Source organism: Melospiza melodia, chromosome 3 (assembly GCF_035770615.1).
Source record: "Melospiza melodia melodia isolate bMelMel2 chromosome 3, bMelMel2.pri, whole genome shotgun sequence".
Classification (NCBI taxonomy): Eukaryota; Metazoa; Chordata; class Aves; order Passeriformes; family Passerellidae; genus Melospiza; species Melospiza melodia.
Window position 1 is genome coordinate 47,903,437 of NC_086196.1, and position 12,187 is coordinate 47,915,623.

General features: G+C 35.5%; 1 protein-coding gene across 1 annotated transcript in view; it reads right to left on the minus strand.

Annotated features, from left to right (window-relative positions):
- Positions 1-205: 205 nt before the first annotated feature.
- Positions 206-12,187, minus strand: part of MAP3K21 (mitogen-activated protein kinase kinase kinase 21) — a 40,171-nt gene continuing 28,189 nt past the window's right edge. The window contains exons 6-11 of the mRNA XM_063151626.1: positions 10,628-10,750; positions 8,077-8,193; positions 7,382-7,532; positions 6,265-6,359; positions 4,045-4,830; positions 206-3,430 (exon numbers count right to left, since the gene is read on the minus strand). Of these exons, the coding sequence (XP_063007696.1) occupies positions 3,006-3,430; positions 4,045-4,830; positions 6,265-6,359; positions 7,382-7,532; positions 8,077-8,193; positions 10,628-10,750 (1,697 nt within the window). The 3' untranslated portion in view covers positions 206-3,005. The remainder of the gene's footprint in view (positions 3,431-4,044; positions 4,831-6,264; positions 6,360-7,381; positions 7,533-8,076; positions 8,194-10,627; positions 10,751-12,187) is intronic.

Below are 12,187 nucleotides of genomic sequence, written 5' to 3' on the forward strand. Positions count from 1 at the left end.
TTTCTGCCCACATCAAGTGCAAGATATTACAGGAATGCTCATGTTACTGTACTGGATTCTTAATCTTAAGAGTAACAATTACCTTACAATCTTCCAAGAACAGGCTGGCCATAGTCTATAGCTCCTGGTTACTCACCAGAGAAGTCTGTACATGTTAAAAAAACATTAAAATGTATTTTTCAACAAAATTCAGGTCACTTTGCAATACAGTAGCTACAAAACATTTATTTTTTAAATAAAAACATTTAAATCATCAGGTTTTGTAAAACAGTATATCAAGTGTTTATCTCAATCTTTGTAGTGTAAGCACCTTCAGTTTTATGCTAAAACAATCAACATAAATTATTATTTGGTCAGGCTATCAACCTACATTGAAATAAATATCCTTTTACCAAGACAGGTCACTTAATGCATACCAGATTTCTGTACCTTTACAGAAAATTTCTCTAGTGACACGTGAATTACAGACTGAAACCATGATTGAAAGAATTGTTTTTTCTTTTTAATTACACTGAAGACTGCCCTATAATTTTAAACTATAAAGACAATTATAAAGCACTACAGACGATAGCTTAAAAAAACTGCATCGCATCAGAGAAATGTTTGAGATGGCTTGCCTAAACTGTCTAAGAATAAGAGATGGAATACAAATTCCTAAATTACTTAGAATGCACTGGGCTGGCCATATCACATGTCCCAATCTTACGGGAAATTGTTCATTGAACAGGAATAGAAATCTGTTTGATTACAAGAGAGATGAGTCAATAATAAATGAAAACAATATAGGTCAAAGAGCTCTTTATGCTGATACTATTGATTAAAAAACACAGGGTGCAAAATTCAACACTTGAAATTATATAAACCTTAAAAATACAGAACTTAACAGAAGTTTACAAGTCAAAATACTTCAGCACCTGAGATTTTCCTGTAGAAAGCCAAATAGAGATACTTTCTTCAGAAACATGTAATACAATCAGCTCCTTTTCTCTCAGTATTACACACAGGAATAATTGATCAAGGAAGAGTTGAAATATACATAATGCTCAAAAATTCTAATTAAGCCTTGAAGGTAAACGTGCTGTTAATCTATAGTTACTATTTGATTATTGAATTTATTTTACAAAAACATTTTGTATTAAAACTGGAATAGACAATCTATTAAGGTGTTCTGATGAAATTAAAGTTGAAACAGAAGACAGAACAGTATGTGACTTGAATCATGTTGACAGAAAACTAGGAATACAGTGACAAAACAGGTTTGAAGAAAATGCAGTAACAATCTGCTTTGCAAACATTTAGATTTACAGACAACTAGTGGTTCTGCCTTTATTACTTCTGGTAAACTAACACTTTAAGGAAATTATTTTCTGTTTTCATTTTGAGAGGTGGGAAATTACATTTTCTGGGTTCTGCTCCATGTGATAATGCCTTCATGATTTTCTTTGTATAATTGTATGTCATCTTCAAGGTGGACACTGCAGTGCATACAGTCTTAGAACAGAAACTTTCTTTTTTAATCCCTTGGATTTGAAACTTTAAGCAACTGTGTCTTCTATCTAAACTCCCAGAACCCAGAGTAAAGGAGAAGAAAAGATTTAAACACAAATCTTAACAAACAGCATTCAGATGGGAACACAGTATACTCAGTCTAACATTATCTAATTTTATTTATGAAAACTATTTAAATGTCAAATGAGCTGTAAAAATTAAGACTTCAAATACTGGAAAATGAGGGATGTTCCTTTAATTCTAAAAAATGCTTTCCTCAGAGAAAGTATACCGCATATTTGGTTTTATTTAATCATTCATTAAGTGATACTGTAAAAAATTAAACTACCAGTGTTATCAAAGCTAAATGTTCCTCCCCCCACAATTAACTACTGGCAATTTTCTGGAAACTTTCTATCATTGAAAACCAGTCAAGCACATCTGTTTCTGTCCTTTGATTCCAGTAAGCAGGCACTCAGTAGTACCTTAGGAAGAAAAGCTACAGAGATTATACTGAAAAATTTCATATTAAAATATAGGAGTTTTAAAATTAAGTGCAATAAAATGCACCATTGGCTCACTTAAAACCAATTATCCTTAAAACCCACCAACTTTCTTCAATACAAGGTGCAGCAGTTTAAAAAACAACAAGGGGGACAAACCCCTTCACCACAAACAAAAAATTCAAACTCAAGAATATTGCTTTCAGTGCAAACACTGTAGTCTTCAAAAGGTTAAGAGTACAAATATTTACGTTCCAGTGTATCCTTACCTACAAGGAATGTTGTTTCACATTACAAAGTATGTCAAATATCTTTACTCCAATAGCAATATTGAAGTTTACCCTCTCAAATCGATATGGTGGCTGAAACTGAAATGTTTATACAAGCAGTGTAACTTTCTGGAGAAACTAAGAAAGTTCTCACAAAAACCAAGGGTAAAAACTGCAAATTCAGCTCCTGGTTCTTAACCAATTTCAGTATCAAATGCCTGCAAGCAACCACTTCCTTAATGAGGAGTGAACAGAACCTCCAATACCTATAAACTCAAACCCCTTGTCCCTCTCCCTGTACATACAAGCCACAGAGGCAAGCTGCAGACCACCACTTCTTAGGTGAAACTCTTCTTGACAGAACACAACCTTGCTCTGTGTGTCATTCGTTCTTTTAATGTGTGAAAGTTAAATTTCTAGCAAAACCTCTCAAACCTAAAGAAAACTTCCGTGACACGGCAGAGGGAGATGGGCATTTTATTTTAATCATTGAAAATATACTTATGAAGTTCACCTAAAACATGATTTTGCAGCATTGTGCTTTTAGAGTTACTAGCTTGGATTCCTAACAACATTTGAAAAAGGCACCTACTACACTTAATTAGCTGCCCATTTTAATAATTTTGGTACTATTTGTCACAGTACATCAGAAAACAGCAGCACAAAGTGTTAGACAGACAAGAATTTAATTTTTCATTTCATTTGTTCCCCTTTATGAAGAAAACATTTTTAAAATGAAAGGCACTCAGGACAGAAACTCTCTCTCCAGTTCATATATAGATGGTCGACAAGTTTTGCTCTTCATTCTGCATAAAGGCACAGTGCAGTCTCTGTTTTGACCTTCCACATCAATATCAAGTAATGAGGGCATGTGGCAGTTAGTTCTTTCCTCAGTATTTGGCAAGAAGTTAACATCTGGATGTACATTGCCCTCTGAACATTCAGAGTCTTTAGAGTTTGGTTTAATAATACGTGGAATAATCTGCCATGCATCGATTTTACTTCTTAGAGAAGAAGGTCTAGGCCTTGAGATAGTACTGACAGCACTTTGCTTTTCATTTGAAACACCACAGTGATTGCTTCTTTGTTGAAAAGACGGGGAGGGCAGAGTTCCAGGAACTGACAGGACAGGGAGTCTGGAGACATCATTGGTTGAAGCAACTCCATTAGCTAGGGGAAAGAAAGCCCAAACAAAGAAATGCACATTTAAACAACGTGACTTCTTGAATTCCTTGCCATTTGTAAAACTGGGTTGCCATAAACACTAGTGGCTTTTCTTCCGCTAGTGAGGTTTCTACTTTGTAGAGAATCTCCTAAGACAAGACCAGTGGTGCTCAAGTAATGTGTTTGCATCTAGACTCACTGCAACCGGCAATCAAATTTATTTTTTATTGCTACAAAAGAGATGTAGACAAAAAGCACTAAATCCCCAATAACTGGATGAATATTCATACTGGAATAAAGTCTCATGAACTTCTCCAGTTATTCTGAAAAAAAATACACATGCACAGAATATCATGAAGAATATCATTTATCGATATTCTTTTATTCATTTATTGATATTCTTCAATATTGATATTCTTTATTTATTGATATATTATCATGAAGAATAACATTTAAGCTACTCCAGAATATCAGTATTGAAATGTAAAACTTCCTTTCAAAAACTCATTGATCATGAGCTGATCCATTTCAATGTAAACCAGATTTAAAGATATTATTTTATGCTTAAATTTTCATCATCAGCTCAACTTAAAGATTCTTGAAAGTTCTTAATTACCTACCTGTGGTCTGAAAATGGCTCCCATCTGATAAGGTTCGTCTGTGACCAAACATACTTAACTTTGTGGAGGAATCTTTTGGCGCAATTTGAGACTCTTGTTTCAGACCAAGACTAAAAGGCTGATTTTTCAATTGTGTTGAAACTGTGTTAGGAGCCAGCTGTATCCTTTGTTCTCTCTTACTTTCAGAAGTTTCGGATGAAAAGTTGTCCATGGAACTACATTGACCACAATCACCAAGCACAGTGCTTACAAAAGCATCTTCACTATCAGGTTGAAGCAGGCATTTCGTAGAAATGGAGGGCATAGAGAGAAGATTCACAGTATCTGAGGCTGGATTTAGGGATGGAACACTTGTTTCCTCTTTCTTGTACTGCAGTCGCGTAGGGCTGGCACTCCTGCGGAATTTTGAAGCACGCTGAAATATTCCATCACGCTTCTTCCTCTCATCTTTAGGCAAGAGTTCATCTGGACCCTGTGATTTGTTCAGCTCTCTGATATCTAAGCCCAGAGCAACGGATGCAAGGAGGACAGCGCACCCATACAGCACTGAATCAGTCTTCTTTTTGTGCAGTGTCCTGCTCAGACTGTTGGTAGGTGTCATTTGAGGAGTACTGTTGGTAGAACTAGCTGAGGTTCCTTCTTCAAAGCTCTCGTGTTCTACTGTGTTCTCTCCCTGATCATCTTTCCAAAGAGGTAGATTAATATATGCCTGATTGGGCAACTTAATTGGCTTTGGTCTTTTACTGTCCAAACCTTCAGGGGTAAGTTTCTTATCAGTACAGGAACCTGGAAAACACCACAGTATTCTTTAAGACTGCAATTCAACTGTTTAGCTATTGTGTGCCTGCATATGTACATCATTATTTCCTTTAAAATGCACAATATTAACTTTGAAGGATACTCTACAATCCATTTAGATGTTGTCAGAAGCTCAGACTCACCTTTTGAGTTTCAAAAACACATCCTACGCCTGTACCTCTTGGTGTTTGCAACACTTTGATAATGCTTTTTAAACAACACAGAAAATATTTGGGTGTATGGATTACAGAGAAGTAATTTACTATACACAAACTGGCAGATAAGATATGGAACATATTCTGTACAATTATTTCAACTCAGCTGAGTTTTAAAATCCAGTCAGTTATTAGAAATTTTTCCAATTAATTCATTAGGTGATGGCGGTCTGGAGTAAAAAGTAAATTTGACATCTTACACCTAATGACATATAAAAAGGAGGTGTCATTTGACTCGCATGTGTTATTCTACTATAAACAACTGAATGCTAGAGAATAAACACAGAAGTATTTGAAATTCAAGTATGGTAACTTTGTGTGCAGGGTTACAGTGGTAAGCTAATAAATCTATAAAATTACTATTTGTGAAGCCTTGATTTATACCCCTACCACTATACATGAAGACTAAAGTGCCTTTTTCCAGCAGTGTCCAAGCAGCTTACTATTTCCTCTTGCAGATGGCATGAATCCAGCTACTGGTATGGACACCAAGTTATATCACAGGCTTTTTTGCTGATACTGGTAACTTAATTTTCTCAGATAAGAGAATCCATAGTATGGAAAAAGGGTGTGCAAACGTTAAAATTATTATGAATATTTTTCATCATGGCCCATTATAGCAATGGTCATAAAAAGCAACATGCAGCTATTATGCTCCTGATCCTAAAGGGATCAAGTATATTTTTCCTTGTGATTTTACCTGTAAGTAGCATCATGTTGTTTAAAACACTTTAAGATTTAAAATCTACATTTCTGTCTTGAAAATTTAGGTAACAGATCTCATTTAAAAAACCAGGGAACTAATATGTGGGAATATATCAGGGCTTATAGGTTTTTAAAAAATGATGCATTTTTGCAACAACAATGTCATCAATGATTATTTAAATGTCAAGACAATTACTGATTTAGGTTCTTTTCAAAAGAAACAAAAAAGTGGTGACTGCAGACCTCATATACAGAGTAGCCTGCAACTCAAAAACATGGAAAAAATCTCTGTATGGTTCTGTTCACAGACTATGTGTATTTCTTAGTTGCTATTGATGTAAATACAGGGTTTCTTTGCAGAGGAAAATGGTTGGCAGCATGATTTTTTCCTGAAATATTCTGCATAATCCTTTAAGGAATTCAAACAATACAATTTATAACATTGAATGTGATCTTAATAGTATTATATGGCTACTTTCACTTTTTCAAAAACAGCTCTTACCTTGGTCCACAAATAGTGAAGCTAAGGGCACACCCTTCTGATTTTTCATTAAAACAGTTGACCAAGGGTTGCTGCCATCTGAAAGGGGTCTTACTCTGCAATAACAATAGTCACTTTGAGATTACAGATACCATGCTCACATAAACTTTGTGAGAAAATTACTTTCTATTCAAATTATAAACCTGCAGTACATAACTGGAAAACCTTTCCAATGGTAAAAAGAAGACGGAGTAGCACTGAATCATATGATTATAAATGTAAACACGTCCTAATGTCAGGCATTCTTTCAATGATAAAAAATTCATTTCTAAAAAGAAAGCAAATGAAAAATGGGACTTTTTTACCTATTGAACAACAGGGATTTGTGAAAACCTGTGTGAAACAATAGTTTCATTGTCTCAAAGAAATGATGTGAATATTGGAAGTTTAATAAACTATAGTAACTTTTAAACAAACAAAAATAATATAAAGCCAGTTCCAACTGACCATCTGGAACCAACTCCTGACACGGGTAACTGACTGGATATCCCTACCAAGAAAAATAAAGAATGGAACTATAAATAATGGCACTATACTAGAGAAATAAAGAAAAGTATTCTTATTATCTCTGGTTTTGAGCCATTGTAAAACATAATCTGTTAGTAAAGCTGTCCAGCTGATTTTCATAACCTTTTCACCCTCTGCTTGTCAGCACAAAGGATGTTGCTGGTGTGAACTGTGCCTCACATATGCCAAATCAGTCAGTCTTACTTAATCATGCTGGAAGTACCCAGTGGGGGCCATGCTTGCAATTCCTCAAAATAATGTGAGGAAGGGCAAAAAAGACAGGCCATGAATGTCTGGTATGCACTGGTAGCTCAGCATCCCAGTATGTTCAAAATCTCAAAAAAACAGAGATAAAGGGTAATAGACAAGAATCAATAAAACTTTAACATAAGTAGGTGCTTTATTCTCAAGGTTATGTGGGGGAGCTACTCATCAGTAATGTAATTTCTGAATTATATAAAAGGCAAGAATTCTTGCTGTAACTAGACACAGCAGAACTTTTTTCCACTCACTACCTATGCCACCAAGAAGGCTTTAGTATTATCAAAATACCAAAATGTAGTAGACATACTTGTCCTTACAATCTGCACGATCCTTTGTTTGAACTGAACTTGGTCCCCATGTACAACCTTTCTTTTTAAAATTTCTCTTCACATCTTCAAACTCTTCTTGGTGATATGTTGTGCTCCTTCCCCAAGTTCTGTTGCTTTCATCTGAAGTTACTGGAGATTGGATTTAAAAACACAAAACCCACACACATAAATACTATCTCTAAACCCAAAATATTTTGACAGAACAAAGTATCTTCTGCACTGCAAAACCATTTTGACACAGTAACACAGAAGTAGAAAAAAAAAGTGATTTTTTTTTTTTGTTACTAAAAGCACCACACAAACTTCACTGATCCAAAAAGAGGAGCAAGAAAGAAAAGTAATATATGAGCTTATGAGAGACCCAGATCAAAGATAAAGCAGCAAAGCAATCACATTTTCCATGCTTCCCTTAACTGAGAACCTTATATTTAGGTAATTCAGACAAGTGAATTAGACTGAGCACTTAAGTTCAATGAATAAAATATATTCTGTGGACAACTGGTATCAAAAGAAACAAATATTCCAGTTGTGACTATGATTAACATTTTCTTTCTCCCTACACCAAAACAAATTATACTTTAAAGTGTCTAACCTCCATTAAATGCTTAGTCTGTCACTGTCTCAGCTGATAAATTAAACGTAACCAGCACCTTGGAAAATAACAAAATCTTGCCTTTTTTCATAACCCCACAGGGAAGTTCATATTCACTTGTGATATCTACATCTTGCTGGTACACATATACACTGTTTCTTCGGCCATTAGCTGTGTGTGTATCTGTTTTTGGAATCACTGAGGAAAAATTAAGAGAATGTAGTAGAGATCTTAGTCAAATTGATTTCAGCAACAGAACTGTTTCCCTCATATTTTTATCTTTGGATCATAAAGCCTGGATCTATAAAGGCATTAAGCATCTTCCAATGATGGGTTTTCATGGTAGGGTTTAAAGGATCCTCTTTCTAGGTCCCCACCTGGGAGGGTAGATTTTCACATGCCCCTGACTAACTGAAGCATTAGCTTGGAATCATGATGGCATGCTAACAGATATGATGGAGAGACCTAGGAGAAAAACAACATGGCCAGTTACAACAGCATGATAAATGAGGGGGCATTTACATGCCCATGGTTCTGCTGTTACTTCACTGTACAGATTCTGCTCCTTCCTCACCATGCACCTTGCCAGCAAAGCTCACACTGTAGAGTGGCACTACACTTGCCTACCTTACATTCTCACTTTCAACCATGTTCCTATGGAATATGTACCTTAGTGGTTTTCCTTCTCCCTCCAAAATACCTTTCAAAATCAGCAGAATTTGTTTTAATAAGAAATTAACTGGATTCTTCTTTTAACCCAATGTTTAGATTTGAAAGCTAGACTTGCTCAAGACAAAGCACAGCAGTCAAGTAACCAGTTCTTACATATGCCTGTTCAAATCACCTGTATTTGAGCAAGTCATCTTGAAACAAAGACACTTTGAAGTTAAATCAAGATAAAACATGATTGTGGGAAAGGGAATTTATTTTGCACAGGTGCAGATGGGTGTGGAAGCTAAATTTTTTCAGCTAGATCCTCCTGAGATATCTGATAAGCTTTTAGATAAAAACCTAAGGATCCAAACCCAGAAGCATACAGGTACTTCTTTTGAATGAGAGCCTTTACGTTGTCCTGCGCGTTCAAGCCCTATGAATACAAATGCCTGCTCAAATAAAAAAGAAAAAAAACCCCTCAGTGGTACTTAGCACACATGCAAGGAGTGGCACTGCAATAGCTTACACAAGGCTATGCAATTAAGAAAACAAACACAGAAAACTCAGGTTTTCAGAACCATGCCAATACCTGACATTTGCTTCATTTCCAAGCATGTCCTCACAGAGCAAGAAGAATCAAAGATAAAATGAGATAGGCTTTTCTTAGTAAAATGTCATAATTTTATATAAACTTTCTTTACCTTTTGGCAAAAACCAAAGCCAGCCAACCAACAACCAGAAAAACTCTCCACATTTTGAGCACAGGAAACTATTGACAACACTCTGTCAGCTAATATCAGAAAAAGACTCCAGTTGATTTTCCCTCCATCTCAGATTTTCATTATAAAAAGCAAGACAGGGTTTGTCCATCTCTCTCCTTTATCCACAGTGTTGCCAACTGTATCCACTGCAGCTCAAACAAATACTGAAGTGCCCGAGAAGACATCTGGTCCCCTTTAGACATTAAGGGATGTCGTAAGGCAGAGGTGTTGCAAAGCAGATGAGAGATCTGATTTCTATCCAAACTTAAAACAAAGTGTCAAGCTGGTCTAAAATTCAATCAATGTTTACAGAGTAGCTACAGAACATATGGAAAAAATCCTCATGCATTCTGATTTCCCCTTCTCCTCAAAGCAGATTCTGAAGTAATCTCCCTCACAGGTGACCATGCTTGCCAAAGAAGATAGCCAACATCCATAAACAATCAGCTGGAACAGGTTCCACTGATTTCATAGAGAGAGAAGCTCAAGGCATTCCTCTCTGAATATGGATATTTAGACAATCTACTTTGCACAATAGATCAGACAGTACAAATCCAATCAGTGAATCCTGTAGGAACTGTTTTATCTGTGTATATGTCACTCCCAAATATGCTTCCCTGTAAAAACATGATGACATTTCTGGTACCTCCACTATGTGAGCATGAACATACCTTACTTTCTGTTATCAGTATACACAATAATGTAGACCTACAAATGTACCCACAATTTTTTTTTTGTGTCTTTTTCCTATCTTCAGAAAACCTAAAGCAAGATTTCTTCTGGATTATACCTGTTTAAAGCTTGATTCTCTTTTTGACATAAGAAAGTTGGGTTATTGGCTCATTCTTTGATCTTTCCATCTTACAAGACTCCCTTTACTCTCTGAATCTTTTGTTTTCCATCTTACTTGGGTTCTAAATGTAATGCTTTGCCTTTTGTCATAATTTTTGATTTGTCATTGTTTTATCTCACTTTACAAATTGATTGCCAAAGTAATTAAGTAAAGATACAATTTAAAGCATTCACAATCATTTTGAATTACTGAAAATTATTTAGCGTTTTAGCAAGATTATCCCTCCTTTCAAAGAAGTTGCAACTGTTAGAACCAATCAAGGGATGTGGAAATCAGACAGAAATCTGCCAGGAATCTGATACTACTCCAGCATTTCAGTATGTATATGGAACACTCTCTGTTGATCAAATTAGTGGAGACTTACATTGTATAGCTCGAAGACGAGGAATTATTGTGGGGCTACTTGATGGACTAGAGCTGTTACTGTTTAAACTCCTCCTCTTATCCAGATTGGGGGATGCCTGCACTGTTATTTTGTGCTGGAAATCTGTAAGAGAGCAAAACAAATCAGTTTTAATGTTCTGAATAAAACACTTCTCAGAAGACCATGCTGCTATACTTCTTAAAGCAAAGTTATATAATGATTTAGACTTCATTATATGTAATTTATTTATACAGGTAAGAGATATACATATTAAAAACATTGAAAAACTCTAAATGTAACAATTTAGATTTTGAGTCAAACAGGCAACACTTCACACCTTCATGTGAGAGTCTTGCAAGAACATGAACCACACCAAGTAGGTCCAAGTTATTCAATCTTTTAGGTTCTCACAAGAGGGGCAAAAAATGCCCATCAGTATTTAATCACAAATTAATCAATACTCATTCCAATGAGATTTGCCTTATTTTTTCAGCGTGTAATTCATATACATCATAAAGCGTAACAAAAAGTCACAGAAAATCATGACAGTAAACTACAGAATTACAAATATTTATAGCAAAGCAGTAAAAAAAGAACAACAAATATTGAGAAGGAAAAAATTTATGAAATTAACCTTAACATGCCACTCTAATATCCATCATCAATGCAATTATATTGTACACTATTCATAGAATACAATTGTCTCAAGGACAAGTTCATCTGGATGCTCTTGGTAACAAGGACCTAACTGCTATTCTGAATGAAAATATTTATTTTATCACTGCTTCAATTTAAATACAAGCAGAACTGGAAACAAAGGATCAAATATTCAATTGAAGCTTGCAATCCAGCAAAAATATCACTAAAACCCATAAATGTACCATGTTTGTCTGGGAGGCTGTAGGGTGGCTTTTATCTTATTTGCTCTTATTTTTAAAGTAAGGAAAAATATTTCACTAGTGCTGAAATAGTACTCTAAATATTACTGCCCTCTTGGTGTCTTTCCAGCTGCCAGATAGCTACAATTTGGTCAGACTTGTGTTAACACAACATCAAGTTCTTAATGCATTTGTAATAAATTGTCAGTCTTGACCTGGAAGCTACTGAAAGGAAGCCCACCAACCCCAGGATGAAGGCTTTCCAACCATTGGTGAGACCATGAGTTTGTGAAGTGCTATCTGGTGGTAACATTAAAAAGGCACCTCTAAACCAGCCCCTCAGAACTAAAGACCCTCACTGCCTACAAACATGCCTCCTTTGTAATTGGGACATTTTAATGCATTCATACGTGGAATGAAATGCTCTAACATTCAAATTATACCATATTTGTATTCTGAAATCATCTGCTGCTGCTGTTAATGTGTTTTCTTGCAAGAAATAAGGCACTGAAGATTGCAACTGCTGTGTTGTACTTGCAACTGCAGTAAGTGTGCAGTTTGGACCTACTGCACCTGTACATCCTCAGCCCTCTCTCAGCACTGTTTTTCTGCTCGGTATTTGCAATTTTAGGGCAAACAGCATTAATATTTGATCATGTTAGAAAGTTCTGGCATGTAGTAA